The sequence below is a fragment of the Panulirus ornatus genome, chromosome 41, assembly GCF_036320965.1.
Source record: "Panulirus ornatus isolate Po-2019 chromosome 41, ASM3632096v1, whole genome shotgun sequence".
Taxonomy (NCBI): Eukaryota; Metazoa; Arthropoda; class Malacostraca; order Decapoda; family Palinuridae; genus Panulirus; species Panulirus ornatus.
Genome location: NC_092264.1, coordinates 21,716,187 through 21,733,225, shown reverse-complemented (window position 1 = coordinate 21,733,225; position 17,039 = coordinate 21,716,187). Strand labels below are relative to the sequence as shown.

At 41.4% G+C, this 17,039-nt stretch overlaps 1 protein-coding gene across 1 annotated transcript in view; it reads right to left on the bottom strand.

Moving 5' to 3' along the window:
• LOC139761757 (WD repeat-containing protein 46) overlaps nt 1-17,039 on the bottom strand; it is an 84,159-nt gene that overhangs the window by 55,862 nt on the left and 11,258 nt on the right. Inside the window, exon 2 of the mRNA XM_071686192.1 lies at nt 12,874-13,153. Within this exon, the coding sequence (XP_071542293.1) occupies nt 12,874-13,153 (280 nt within the window). The remainder of the gene's footprint in view (nt 1-12,873; nt 13,154-17,039) is intronic.

The window sequence follows — 17,039 nt, the reverse complement described above, 5'->3', positions numbered from 1 at the left end:
AAGGAAACAGATGAGAAACGGTCCAACCCACCCACATACATATGTATATACATAAATGCCCACACATGCACATTTACATACATATACATTTCAATGTATACATACATATACATACACAGACAAAGACATATACACATGTACACATCCATACTTGCAGCCTTCATCCATTCCCGTCGACACCCCACCACACACGAAATAGCATTCCCCCAACTCTTTCCAGCGAGGCAGCGCCAGGAACAGACAAAAAAGGCAACATTCGTTCACTCTCAGTCTCTAGCTGTCATGTGTAATGCACCAAAACCACAGCTCCCTTTTCACATCCTGGTCCCACAGACCTTTCCATGATTTACCCCAGATGCTTCACATGCCCTGGTTCAATCCACTAACAGCACGTCCACCCCAGTATACCACATCATTCCAATTCCCTCTATTCCTTGCATGCCTTTCACCCTCTGGCATGTTCTGGCCCTGATCGCTCAAAATCTTTTTCACTCCATCTTTCTACCTCCAATTTGGTCTCCCGCTTCTCCTTCTTCCCTCCACCACTGACACATATATCCCCTTTGTCAATCTTTCCTAACTCATTCTCTCCATGTGTCCAAACCATATCAACACATCCTCTTCTGCTCTCTCAAATACACTCCTTTTATTACCACACATCTCTCTTACCCTTCCATTACTTACTCATCAAACTGCTTCACACCACATTTTGTCCTCAAACATTTCATTTCCAACACATCCACCCTCCTCCACAAAACCCTATCTATAGCCCATGCCTTGCAACCATATAACACTGTTGGAACCACTATTCCTTTAAACGTACCAATTTTTGCTCTCTGAGATACCGTTCTCGCCTTCCACACATTCTTCAATGCTCCCAGAACCTTCGCTCCCTCCCCCACCCTGTGACTCCATGGTTTCATCCACTGGTAAGTCCACTCCCAGGTATCTAAAACACAACTTCCTCCAGTTTTTCTCCATTCAGATTTACCTCCCAATTAACCTGTACCTCAAACATACTTAACCTAATAACCTTGCTCTTATTCACATTTTCTCTCAACTTTCTTCTTTCACACACTTTACCAAACTCAGTCACCAACTTTGGCAGTTTCTCACCTGAATCAGTCACCAGTGCTGTATCATCAGCAAACAACAACTGACTCACTTCCCGAGCCCTCTCATCCATACAATCTCTGCCACTTCTGAAACCACACTGCTATTCCCCAATCTGATGCTTTGTACATGCCTTTACCCTCACAATCAATATCCTCCCATATAATTTCCCAGAAATACTCAACAAACTTATGCCTCTCTAATTTGAACACTCACCTTTATCCCCTTTGTCTTTGTACAATGGCAATATGCATGCATTCTGCCAATCTTCAGGCACTTCACTATGATCCATACATACAGTGAATATCCTTACCAACCAATCAACAACACAGTCACCCCCTTTTTAGATAAATTCCACTGCAATACCATCCAAACCCGCTGCCTTGATGGCTTTCATCTTCCACAAAGCTTTCACTAACTCTTCTCTGTTCAAGCCATTCTCCCTGACCCACTCACTTCGCACACCACCCCAACCAAAACACCCTATATCTGCCACTCTATCATCAAACACATTCAACAGACCTTCAAAATATTCACCCCATCTCCTTCTCACTTCATCCCCATTTGCCCCCTTCACTGATGTTCCCATTTGTTCTCTTTTCTTATGCACTTCATTTACCTCCTTCCAAAACATCTTTTTGTTTATTTTTCATTATTCTATTATACTTAATCGCTGTCTAATGCATTAGCAAGATGGTGCAACGAAACAGAAGAAAGAATGGCCCAACCCACCCACATACACATGTATATACATAAAGGCCTGTACACATATATATACATACCTACACATTTCAACATATACAGACACAGACATATACATATATACACACGTACACATTCACACTTGCTCCTTTCGTCCATTTCCGTCGCCACTCAGCCACACATGAAATAGCATCCCTCCCCCCACACACACAAGCGAGGTAGCGCTAGGGAAAGACAAAAAGAGCCACATTCGTTCACCCTCAGTCTCTAGCTGTCATGCGTAATGCACCAAAACCACAGCTCCCTTCCCACATCCAGGCCACACAAAACTTTCCATGGTTTATCCCAGACACTTCACATGACTGGGTTCAATATTGACATTGACAGCATGACGACTCCAGTAGACCACATCATTCCAATTCACTCTATTCCTTGCATGCCTTTCACCCTCCTGTATGTTCAAGACCTGATCGCTCAAAATCTTTTTCACTCCATCTTTCCACCTCTAATTTGGTCTCCCGCTTCCCCTCATTCCCTCCACCTCTGACACATACATCCTCTTTGTCAATTTCTCCTCACTCATTCTCTCCATGTGACCAAACCATTTCAACATACCTTCTTCTGCTCTCTCAACCACATTCTTTTTATTACCACACATCTCTCTTACCCTTTCATAACTTACTCGATCAAACCACCTCACACCACATATTGTCCTCAAACATTTCATTTCCAACACATCCACCCTCCTCCACACAACCCTATCTATAGCCCATGCCTCGCAACCATATAACATTGTTGGAACCACCATTCCTTCAAACATACCCATTTTTGCTCTCCGAGATAACGTTCTTGCCTTCATCACATTCTTCAATGTTCCCAGAACCTTCACTCCCTCCCCCAGCCTGTGACTCACTTGTGCTTCCATAGTTCCATTTGCTGCTAAGTCCACTCCCAGATATCTAAAACACTTCACTTCCTCCAGTTTTTATAAATACAAATGTCATTCTTGTAAAAAAAATTGAACTTGGACTGACCTTTACCCATAAAAGTAATCTTTCTATCAAAACAAAATATTTGTCTTTACGCTCCATGACCTTCAAGAACTTTTTCTACCAACCACAAATTTGCAAAGAAACAACTGTTCATGAGAAATATTTCAGATCTTGTTGCCCATTACACTATAAAGTTAAAAGATCCAGGACCTTCAAGAGGCCTCATTTTGGATAAGATAAGGAAGCTACACGTTTCCTTGCAAAATAAGATCTTAATCTGCTCTATATATGGCTTGAAACAATGTCAAGTATAGGTTCCCTCTTCCAAGGAAAGGGAGGTGAACATGAAAGACAGCTGGCTCATTGCAACACCATCACTAACCTTTCTAATACCCAGGTAGGAGTATATCCATGATTGTTGGATGCCTGCCACCTACACAAGTCAGTCTCTCTTTTCTCATCTTCACACCATCTCAGCACACCCTGGTCAGTTCTCTCAATTATACTCCAATTAGTAACACATCTCTCCCTTACAGTAACATTCTTTATGCAATCAGCTTACCTCAAATCATATACTGCAAGTGAGCATTTCATTTACAACACATCCACCCTCTTCTGTTCTGCATTCAGGGCTCTAGACTCACATCCATACTACATGGTTGGGACTAGTATACTTTCAAATGTACCAATCTTTCCCCTATGAGACAAAGATCCCTCTTCAATGCATTCATGACTTTAGCCTCTTCACCCATCATATGACACACTTTAGCCACCATTGTTCCATCTGCTTCATAGTTTACTCATGCTTCATAGTATACTCAAAGGTATCTTAGGCACTCCATTTACTCCAGGTGCTCCTACTTTCACACTTCCTCATAAACCATCCTGTCTTATCTCCCTGCTACATCTCATCCATTCTCTAGCTGTCATGTGTAATGCAATGAAACCACAGATCCCTATCAACATCCAGCCTCCACAGACTTTTCCATGGTTTCCCTTGGCCACTTCACATGCCCAGTTCAATCCACTGACAGCAAGTAGACCCCTGTATCCACATTGCTCCAATTCACACTATCCCATGTGCTTTTCACGCTCCTACATGTTTAGGCCCCAATCACTCAAAATCTTTTTCATTCCATCCTTCCATCTCCAATTTGGTCACCCCTTTCTCCTTGCTCCTTTCCACTTATTTTTTATTTTTTTATTATACTTTGTCGCTGTCTCCCGCGTTTGCGAGGTAGCGCAAGGAAACAGACGAAAGAAATGGCCCAACCCACCCCCATACACATGTATCTACATACGTCCACACACGCAAATATACATACCTACACAGCTTTCCATGGTTTACCCCAGACGCTTCACATGCCTTGATTCAATCCACTGACAGCACGTCAACCCCGGTATACCACATCGCTCCAATTCACTCTATTCCTTGCCCTCCTTTCACCCTCCTGCATGTTCAGGCCCCGATCACACAAAATCTTTTTCACTCCATCTTTCCACCTCCAATTTGGTCTCCCTCTTCTCCTCGTTCCCTCCACCTCCGACACATATATCCTCTTGGTCAATCTTTCCTCACTCATTCTCTCCATGTGCCCAAACCACTTCAAAACACCCTCTTCTGCTCTCTCAACCACGCTCTTTTTATTTCCACACATCTCTCTTACCCTTACGTTACTCACTCGATCAAACCACCTCACACCACACATTGTCCTCAAACATCTCATTTCCAGCACATCCATCCTCCTGCGCACAACTCTATCCATAGCCCATGCCTCGCAACCATACAACATTGTTGGAACCACTATTCCTTCAAACATACCCATTTTTGCTTTCCGAGATAATGTTCTCGACTTCCACACATTCTTCAAGGCCCCCAGAATTTTCGCCCCCTCCCCCACCCTATGATCCACTTCTGCTTCCATGGTTCCATCCGCTGCCAGATCCACTCCAAGATATCTAAAACACTTCACTTCCTCCAGTTTTTCTCCATTCAAACTCACCTCCCAATTGAATTGACCCTCAACCCTACTGTACCTAATAACCTTGCTCTTATTCACATTTACTCTTAACTTTCTTCTTTCACACACTTTACCAAACTCAGTCACCAGCTTCTGCAGTTTCTCACATGAATCAGCCACCAGCGCTGTATCATCAGCGAACAACAACTGACTCACTTCCCAAGCTCTCTCATCCCCAACAGACTTCATACTTGCCCCTCTTTCCAAAACTCTTGCATTTACCTCCCTAACAACCCCATCCATAAACAAATTAAACAACCATGGAGACATCACACACCCCTGCCGCAAACCTACATTCACTGAGAACCAATCACTTTCCTCTCTTCCTACACGTACACATGCCTTACATCCTCGATAAAAACTTTTCACTGCTTCTAACAACTTTCCTCCCACACCATATATTCTTAATACCTTCCACAGAGCATCTCTATCAACTCTATCATATGCCTTCTCCAGATCCATAAATGCTACATACAAATCCATTTGCTTTTCTAAGTATTTCTCACATACATTCTTCAAAGCAAACACCTGATCCACACATCCTCTACCACTTCTGAAACCACACTGCTCTTCCCCAATCTGATGCTCTGTACATGCTTTCACCCTCTCAATCAATACCCTCCCATATAATTTACCAGGAATACTCAACAAACTTATACCTCTGTAATTTGAGCACTCACTCTTATCCCCTTTGCCTTTGTACAATGGCACTATGCACGCATTCCGCCAATCCTCAGGCACCTCACCATGAGTCATACATACATTAAATAACCTTACCAACCAGTCAACAATACAGTCACCCCCTTTTTTAATAAATTCCACTGCAATACCATCCAAACCTGCTGCCTTGCCGGCTTTCATCTTCCGCAAAGCTTTCACTACCTCTTCTCTGTTTACCAAATCATTTTCCCTAACCCTCTCACTTTGCACACCACCTCGACCAAAACACCCTATATCTGCCACTCTATCATCAAACACATTCAACAAACCTTCAAAATACTCACTCCATCTCCTTCTCACATCACCACTACTTGTTATCACCTCCCCATTTGCGCCCTTCACTGAAGTTCCCATTTGCTCCCTTGTCTTATGCACTTTATTTACCTCCTTCCAGAACATCTTTTTATTCTCCCTAAAATTTAATGATACTCTCTCACCCCAACTCTCATTTGCCCTTTTTTTCACCTCTTGCACCTTTCTCTTGACCTCCTGTCTCTTTCTTTTATACATCTCCCACTCAATTGCATTTTTTCCCTGCAAAAATCGTCCAAATGCCTCTCTCTTCTCTTTCACTAATACTCTTACTTCTTCATCCCACCACTCACTACCCTTTCTAATCAACCCACCTCCCACTCTTCTCATGCCACAAGCATCTTTTGCGCAATCCATCACTGATTCCCTAAATACATCCCATTCCTCCCCCACTCCCCTTACTTCCATTGTTCTCACCTTTTTCCATTCTGTACTCAGTCTCTCCTGGTACTTCCTCACACAGGTCTCCTTCCCAAGCTCACTTACTCTCACCACCCTCTTCACCCCAACATTCACTCTTCTTTTCTGAAAACCCATACAAATCTTCACCTTAGCCTCCACAAGATAATGATCAGACATCCCTCCAGTTGCACCTCTCAACACATTAACATCCAAAAGTCTCCCTTTCGCACGCCTGTCAATTAACACGTAATCCAATAACGCTCTCTGGCCATCTCTCCTACTTACATAAGTATACTTATGTATATCTCGCTTTTTAAACCAGGTATTCCCAATCATCAGTCCTTTTTCAGCACATAAATCTACAAGCTCTTCACCATTTCCATTTACAACACTGAACACCCCATGTGTACCAATTATTCCCTCAACTGCCACATTACTCACCTTTGCATTCAAATCACCCATCACTATAACCTGGTCTTGTGCATCAAAACCACTAACACACTCATTCAGCTGCTCCCAAAACACTTGCCTCTCATGATCTTTCTTCTCATGCCCGGGTGCATATGCACCAATAATCACCCACCTCTCTCCATCAACTTTCAGTTTTACCCATATTAATCGAGAATTTACTTTCTTACATTCTATCACATACTCCCACAACTCCTGTTTCAGGAGCATTGCTACTCCTTCCCTTGCTCTTGTCCTCTCACTAACCCCTGACTTTACTCCCCAGACATTCCCAAACCACTCTTCCCCTTTACCCTTGAGCTTCGTTTCACTCAGAGCCAAAACATCCAGGTTCCTTTCCTCAAACATACTACCTATCTCTCCTTTTTTCACATCTTGGTTACATCCACACACATTTAGGCACCCCAATCTGAGCCTTCGAGGAGGATGAGCACTCCCCGCGTGACTCCTTCTTCTGTTTCCCATTTTAGAAAGTTAATACATGGAGGGGAGGATTTCTGGCCCCCCGCTCCCGTCCCCTCTAGTCGCTTTCTACGACACGCGAGGAATACGTGGGAAGTATTCTTTCACCCCTATCCCCAGGGATAATATACATATATATATACATATACACATACACACACATACACATACATACGCACATATACACACACACACACACACATATATATACATATGAAAAATGTAAGAAACAATTTAGAAAACTGAAACTTCTTGCTTGAAATGAATGAAAAAATGAATTTCACATAATGGTTCAACCTCTGGCTATGGAAAAAGGAAATGTATAATTTATTTACACAAACGTCAATAGCAGTTCTCATCAATTTAACCACTGTATCAATAAGCTTCAATGTCTAAGCTACATTTTTCTCCAATTTCACTATTTTCTTGTCAAAACACCATGTATGAAAACTATCACTCCAGTAACACAACTATAAACATTTACTTCCCCTTTAAAAAAAGTTCTGGGGAAGTCTGTCTCGATACACTGCGGGAAACTCTACCACCTGGCGAGGTTTGTGTTGCAACGGTTCCCGATTCACAAACGTAGTAGCATCACTGGTGGGCCAAGGTAGTTCCGTTTGCGAAGAGGCGCTCAAAGCTGATCTGTCCATGGTTGTTCTGTTTGAAAGTATTGAAGACGTAGTGAGCGTACTGGGTGGCATCTCCCTGAGGAAAGAACTGGGCGAAGATGTCTTTGAATCCTTCCTCGTCCACCATACCAGTAGGACACTCCTTGTACATTATCGTGACTAATTCCATTGATGTCATATGTTCCTTGCCAGTCAGTAATTTAATGATTTGCTCTTCCCTTTTCTTACGATGGTTAATGTATTGTTCAATATGGATATTAGGATCATTTATCACAGGTCCATATATATCTTTGCCAACTTCTCCTACCTCATTCTCTCCATATGTCCAAACAATTTCAGCACACCCTCTTCAGCTCTGTCAACCACACTTTTTATCACATTTCTATCTTACCTTTTTAGTACATACTTGATCAAATCACCTATCTATCTACATCACTGATGCCCATTCCCTTTGAGAACTCCATCAAGGGCATGGTTACATAACTGTTGAACTCAAGTGCCACTTCTTAGCCTTTAGTGCTTCACCCTTGACAGGCCAGTGGCAGAAGGCAACTCGACTGCAGTGCTTTCAGAGGATACAACCTGATGTTCAAACCAACTACTTCTGCCTAACATATCTACCTAATATTCTTGCTTTATGTTACAACCTACTACTTCTCGCTATTGCTCCTAGCTAATGCTCCTACCTACTACTTCTACCTAATGGTTTTACCTAAAGCTCCTAATGTTCCTGCCTACTACTTCCATCTCTTGCTTCTACCATTTTGCCAACAGGAAGTGCTAGGACTAGGGCTAGCACAAAGGGCTCACCACAGGAAAATCTAGAGTTGCGAAGAATTAGCTGTGTGATTTAAGTGTTGGTAAGTGTTAGGCATGACAAGGAGAGATTGTATGTCTGTCAACCAAATATCAGCAGCCCATGTGTGGGTGAGGCAGAAGGAAAAGAAAACTACCTGGGTCATAGGAGTGCAAATTGACAACCAATGAAGTGCTAACTCACTACACGACCATCACTAACCCCCCCAATACCCAATACCCGAGTAGTGTCGGTAATTTACCTATCTGGTCAGTAGCTGCCTACAAACTACTACCTACACTACTTATTGTTCTTAAACATTTTATTTCCAACATCTCCACTCTCCTCCAAATATCCTAATCTATAGCCCATGCCTTGCATCCATATAACATTGCAAGGACTACTGTAACTTCAAACATACCCATTTCTGCCCTCCCAGACAATGATATCGCTTTCTAGACATTCCTCAATGCTTGTAGAACCTTCATCCTCCCACCCACAATATAACTCACTTTTGCTTCCATTATTCCATTTACCACCATGTCCACTCCCTGGTATCTAAAAACTTAACTTCCTCCAATTTCTCTCCATTCAAACTCACATCCCAACTAACCTGTCCATCTACCTTGTTAAACCTAATAACCTTACCTTTATTCACATTTACTCATAACTCCCTCCTTTCACACACCCTTCCAAACTCAGTCGCAAACTTCAGCAATTTCTCACTTAATTCTGCCACCAGTGTTGTGTCATCAGCAAACAATATCTGACTCACCACCCAGGCCCCTTCATCCCTTTCAGACTGCATACTTGCCCGTTTCTCCAAGATTCTTGAATTTACCTCCCTCATCAACCCATTCATAGACAAGTTAATAGCCATGGTGAAATCATATATCTCTGCCACAGACCAACCTTCACTTGGAACCACTCACTTTCTTCTCTTCATACTCATACACATGCCTTATACTCTTGGTAAATACTTCCCACTGCTGGTAGCAGCTTTTCTCCCACTCCACATATTCTTAAGACCTTCCACAAGGCATCTGTATCAACCTTACTTTTTGATCACAATCGTTCTCAGCTTTTTGCTTTTACACACACTCCCAAACTATGACTGCAGCTTCCTGAGTTTCTCTCTACTGTGGCTGCCACCAGAGCCATGTCAGCTGCAAACAACTAATTCACCATCCAGGTCCCCTTCCCCTGGCATGCAGTAGACCTTCCTATCAATCTAAGACCCTTGCATTCCTGTTTATATGCAGCAATGATAATAATATTTCCCATAACAAGAGATGGTCAAAATCATCAATACCATAAAGTAGGAAAACACATAAAGTCAAGAGTTTCAATGTCATTAATGACTCTATGTCATCTCAGGCCAACAAATGAGGTAGCAGAAATGTGGCTGGAACTAATGGAAAACCCTGCTTATGGGTGTACTGAGGGTCTTAATGTTAAGTTCAACATTCTAGTCACTGAAGTACTTAAAAGGAAGCAGGATGGAACCTGTAGATCCACTGTATAACCTGCTGGTGTACAGTGAAACATAATCATTTTTAATCTACACTGGCAAAATAAACTTTACAGGTTTAATTAGATTAATCATGCTCTACAAGGCATGTGAAATGGCCAGGGTAAACCATGGAAAGGCCAATGGGACCCATTTGTGACGATAGGAAGCTGTGGTTTCAGTGCATTAAACATTTAAAGAATGGATGCAAGTGAATGCTTACTTTCTTCAACTGTTCCAGGTGCTACCTCACAAATGCAGAGAACAGCAATCAGGTATAAGAAAAAAAAATGAGGTGAACGCACAACCGGAATATGCAGATTCTGCACCAGTAAAGCTACTGAATACTGAGATATGACAAAATGAATACAGATATTTTTCTTTATTTATTATACTTTGTCGCTGTCTCCCATGCTAGCGAGGTAACGCAAAGAAACAGATGAAAGAATGGCCCAACCCACCCACATACACATGTATACATATACACATCCACACACGCACATATACAAACCTATACATCTCAGCGTATACATATATATATACACACACAGACACATACATATATACTCATGTACATAATTCATACTGTCTGCCCTTTTTCATTCCTGTCACCACCCCACCACGCATAAAATGACAACCCCCTTCCCCCACATGTGCATGAAGTAGTGCTAGGAAAAGACAACAAAGGCCACATTCGTTCACACTCAGTCTCCAGCTGTCGCATATAATGCACCAAAACCACAGCTCCCTTTCCACATTCAGGCCCCACAAAACTTTCCATGGTTTACCCCAGATGCTTCACATGTCCTGGTTCAATCCATTGACAGCACGTCGACCCCAGTATACCACATCGTTCCAATTCACTCTATTCCTCGCACGACTTTCACCCTCCTGCATGTTCAGGCCCCAATCACTCAAAATCTTTTTCACTCCATCTTTCCACCTCCAATTTGGTCTCCCACTTCTCCTCGTTCCCTCCACCTCTGACACATATATCCTATTTGTCAATCTTTCCTAATTCATTCTCTCCATGTGACCAAACCATTTCAACACACCCTCTTCTGCTCTCTCAACCACACTCTCTTTATTTCCACACATCTCCCTTACTCTTTCATTACTTACTCGATCAAACCACCTCACACCACATATTGTCCTCAAACATCTCATTTCCAGCACACCCACCCTCCTCCACACAACTCTTTCCACAGCCAACGCCTCGCAACCATATAACACTGTCGGAACCACTATTCCTTTAAACATACCCATTTTTGCGCTCCAAGATAACGTTCTTGACTTCCACACATTTTTCAACGCTCCCAGAACTTTTGCCCCCTCCTCCACCCTATGATTCACTTCCGCTTTCATGGTTCCATCCGTTGCCAAATCCACTCCCAGATATCTAAAACACTTCACTTCCTCCAGTTTTTCTCCATTCAAACTTACCTCCCAACTGACTTGTCCCTCAACCCTACTGTACCTAATAACCTTGCTCTTATTCACATTTACTCTCAGCTTTCTTCTTTTACACACTTTACCAAACTCAATCATCAGCTTCTGCAGTTTCTCACCCAAATCAGCCACCAGCGCTGTATCATCAGCGAACAATAACTGACTCACTTTCCAAGCTCTCTCATCCGCAACAGACTGCATAATTGCCTCTCTTTCCAAAACTCTTGCATTCACCTCCCTAACAACCCCATCCATAAACAAATTAAACAACCATGGAGACATCACACACCCCTGCCACAAACCAACATTCACTGAGAACCGATCACTTTCCTCTCTTCCTACTCGTACACATGGCTTACATCCTTGATAAAAACTTTTCACTGCTTCTAACAACTTGCCTCCCACACCATATATACTTAATACCTTCCACAAAGCATCTCTATCAACTCTATCATATGCCTTCTCCAGATCCATAAATACTACATGCAAATCCATTTGCTTTTCTAAGTATTTCTCACATACATTCTTCAAAGCAAACACCTGATCCACACATCCTCTACCACTTCTGAAACCACACTGCACTTCCCCAATCTGATGCTCTGTACATGCCTTCACCCTCTCAATCAATACCCTCCCACATAATTTCCCAGGAATACTCAACAAACTTATACCTCTGTAATTTGAGCACTCACTTTTATCCCCTTTGCCTTTGTACAATGGCACTATGCAAGCATTCCGCCAACCCTCAGGCACCTCAACATGAGTCATACATACATTAAATAACCTTACCAACCAGTCAACAATACAGTCACCCCCCGTTTTTTAATAAATTCCACTGAAATACCATCAAAACCCGCACATTTAGACAACAGTACCCATTTTTTATTAAACAACATCTAGTAAAATATGCTAACATTTGAAGTTATGCAAGGTACTTTAAATGAATATGCAATGCATTAATCCACTTCAGTGGGAACCCATGCATCACATTTAACAAACAATACATAATTTCTTTTCTTTAGTACATGTTTGCTGTTTCCCATACTAGAGAGACAGTGTAAGAAACATGGCTACTTCCTCTGTTCCTTCCTTTAAAAAGTAATACAGAAGAGGGGGGGATTTCCAGCATCCCTACTCCTACTCTTCTTACTCATCTACTACAGCATGCAGGAAATTTGTGGTTAGTACTCTTTCTCACTATCCCCATAGATAAAATAAAATTCAATTATATCTAATAAAGAAAAAAAATAAAGAACAATCCGTCCATTACAGGGAAATTTAATATCAAACTTACACCAGCACATAAGAGAAAATGGTATGGAAGAAACTCCAGCTTCAGCACTCTGTTCAACTTTTTTATGCAATGCAGTTCAATGCCATTATTGTCATATATGTAAACCCACTTCTTCTGTGCAGCAACCATCATCTGTTCTGTGTGTAGCCAACAAACATCATGGATAGATTCCATAACATTGATCTCACAAAGAAGTTTCTTCGTTATCCAGTCCATGGCGGCCAAATGACCTTTCCTTCCACCCAGTACAAGGTGTCTTCCATTTTTAGTAAACTGCATTCTAATAAAAAAAATATAATATTAGGTGACTGATAGATTTTGTGTAATTTGTAAGTGCTGTTAAGCACTTTTAGAATGAAAAATATGACAAAAACTTAAAGATTTTTATGAATGATTATACATTTAGGCCCCTTTAATAAGTTTAAAATATTTTCATTAACATCATCATTACTGTCTACAATTTTTTTTAATACATTCATTTCTATCATTGTTATGTAATTCATGTGAACTAAGATAATTAGTAACAAAAACAATTTCTAGAACATTAATGTTATGGTACATCATTCCAGAGGATATCTTAAGTTGGACAATATAAATGATACGGCACCAACAGTAGCAATATGAAAAAAAATCATTCAAAAACAGTAGTAAAACTAACAAACAAAAGTTTAATACATGTAAAACATCTGTACTTAATAGCATGTTATTTTTGTATAGTGACTAACATGGCACAAGAAAAACATATCCCACTCAAAGGCCATCTAAGGAGAAAGAAAAAGTGAAAGAAAGAGAAAGTAGATAAAAATCAGGGCTCCACAGGTGTCTGTAGACCTAATTCTTAAAGTTAGAAAGATTACAAATTAAGAAAAAGACAAAAGGGAGAAGAGAATGCCACAGCTTGGCTGTTCGAGGGAATGAGATATCATAACAGCTAATCCTCAAGTGGCCAGTCTCCACACAGAAACTGAGGGAAGCAGCTACCAAATGAATGCCGAACATTCAAGCCTTAAGGCAGAAACACATCTAGAGAACTCATGATAACAAAGGCCAAAGTAATACCAGCAGCATAGCAAGAGAACATCATGGCATATGGAGCGGAAATAATGAAGAGGTGATTCCACGAGAATTAATGGCAGGAGGTTTTTTATTCTATTTTACTTAACAGGAAGGATGAGCCACCCATAGTTACTACGCATGAGGAGGATAAGCCACCCACAGTTAATAGGCATGAGGAGGATGAGCCACCCTAGATATGTGAGCACTCCTCCATACTTGAGTCAATAAAACCAACACAGATATAAAACAGCTGCTCAAAAAAAAAATTAAAATTAAAGCACCTATACAAAACTAGCTTTTGGAGAGAAGACTTTGTAATGTTGCTTATAAGTCTCCATAATGGAGTGCCCAATATGTTTAAAGTATTACGCAGTTGAATTGTGATGCTCTGATAATGAACAAGTGGAAATGAATGATTCTTACATACAGAAAGAAATTGCATTTTATCACTATAAAACCTAACAAGGTTACTACTTCCCCACACACAGATGCTGCACAAGTCTGAACTAAGAGAGGATATACGATCAGTTTGAGAAAGAGACCAAGTGTTAGAGGGATGAGAGGAGGGGAAGAGAGTTGGAGTATGTAGTGGAAGCATTAGCATAAGAGTGAACAGGGTTAGAAGTAACAGAGAGGGAAAATGAGTTGGAGTATAAAGTGGAAGCATTAGCATAACAGTGAATAAGATTAGAAGTAACAGAGAGAACATAAGTTGAGGGAACATCACTACTGATAGGATATGAGAGGGAAATCGCTCCACTGACAATGACAATGATGGCCAGAGAGGAAACTAATTACGGAACAAAGAGAATGGCAAACAAACCAAAGAAAGGGAGTTCAGAAAGCAAGGACAGCACCCTATCAAATGCTTTGGAGATATCAAGGGCAACAACAAAAGCTTCAAAATCCCTGAGAGAAGAGGACCAGAGGTGAGTCACATAGGAGAGAAGTTCACTCATAAACCTAGCACTTCCAAAATTTGTACAGATGGTCAGAAAGAAGAGAATGGTATTCTAAGTGTTTCAGGAAGTAAATTTAGGAGAGTTTCACTGACTTTGGAGGTAACAGTCTTGAGTGAGATGAATGAGACAACAACTAGAAGGGTTAGAGCAGTCTCCTTTCTAAGGGATGGCTGCATCAGAACGTGCTTCCACACTGAAGGAAAAGCCTGGGTTCTTAGTCAGGCAAAATAAGCAAGGATTACAGCTAGCTCACAAGCTCACTTCTTAAAACCTGAGAAAGTATGCCTTCTGAGTCAAATGCCTTGTCCACCTATAGGTGGGAAAGTACCTGGCAAACCCTGTAGGAGGAGAATATACGGGATGGGGTGAAGGATCAGATGTAGGATCATCCAAAGTTGAGTATGATTTTTTTTTTTTTTTTGCAATACATATGCCATATCCCATGATAGTGAGGTAATGATAGAAACAAAGAAATGGCTTCATTCACTCACATTCACCCTCAATCTGTCATGTAAACTGCACTATAACCCAAGGTACAAAAAAGAACAGTTTTATCAGTTTGAGAGTTTGTGATAGATTAATTACATCAGAAGAGCAGGGTATTCAGCATGGTGAAATGAAATGGTGAACATATTGTGGAGTTGTGAGCTGAAAAAGAGCTGTTGATTGGAGCTGGGAAAAAAGAATTCTACCTCCTATTCCCTGCATATCATAAAAGGAGACTAAGTGTGACAGGAGCAGGGGAGGGGATTGGAAACCCCCTTTTCTCATCAAATTTCAATTTCTGAAAGATGTAACAAAAGGAGCCAAGTGAGGAATACTTATCCTCCTCAAAGGCTCAGGTTGGGATGTCTGAATGTGTGTGGATATAACCAAGTTGAGAGGAAAAGTGAGATGGGTAGTATGTTTGAGGAAAAGAACCTGGATGTTACAGTTCTGACTGACACAAAGTTCAAGGGTTGAGGGGAAGAATGGTTTGGGAATGTCTTATAAGCAAAGTCAGTGGCTTATGTGAGAGATGGTAGCACTATCGGTAAAGCAATTGTGGGAATGTATGAAAGAATGTATGGATGTGAGCCCTAGACTTAAGTGGAAAAAATGAAAGCGGATTGCGAGCGACAGATGATTACTAGTGCTTATGCACCCGTCCAAAACAAGAAAGATTATGAGAGGAAAGTGTTCTGGGAGCAGCTGCGAGTATGTCAGCAGTTTTGATGCAACAGAGGAGGTATTAGTGATGGGTGATTCAAATGCAAAGGTGAGTAATGTGGCAATTGAGGATGAATGGAACTGGTAAACAGCTTGAGGAGTTGTGTACTTGAAAAGGGCTGGTTATTGGGAATACCTGGTTTAAAGACGAGGACATACACAAGTATAAATATGAGAATATGGAAGCTGGCAAGAAAGTAAAGAAAGAAGAAGCACTATGTGATTACGTACTTCTTGACAGGTGTGCAAAAGGGAGACTCTTGGATGTGAATGTGCTGGGAGGGGCAGCTGGTGGAGGAAAGGGTGAAGATTTGTAGAGGTTTTCAAAAAAGAAGAAAGATTGTTGAGGAGAAGAGAGTGATGAGAGTAAGAGAGTTTGGAAAGGAGACTTGTGTGAGGAAGTACCAGGAGAGATTGAGTGTAGAATGGCAAAAGGTGAGAGCAATTGACATAAGGGGAGTAAGTGAGGAATGGGATGTATTTACGGAAGCAGTGATGACATGTGCAAATGATGCATGTGGCATGAGAATGGTGGAAGGCTGGCAGATTAGAAATGGTAGCGAGTGGTGGGATGAGGAAGTAAAGTTGTTAGTGAAGGAGAAAAGAGAGGCGTTTAGACGATACTTACAAGGAAGGAATGCAAATGACTGGGAGATGTATGAGAGAAAGCAGCAAGAAGTCAAGAGGAAGGTGCAAGGGTTGAAAAAGAGGGCAAATGGCAGTTGGGGTGTGAGAGTATCATTAAACTTTAGGGAGAATAAAAATATGCTTTGGAATGAGGTAAATAACATGCATAAGACAAGGGAACAAATGAAAACTGGTGAAAGAGGCAAGGCGGGGAGTGATAACAGGTAGTGATCAAGTGAGAATAAGATGGAGTGCATATTTTGAAGGTTTGTTGAATGTGTTTCATGATAGAGTGGCAGATGTAGGGTGATT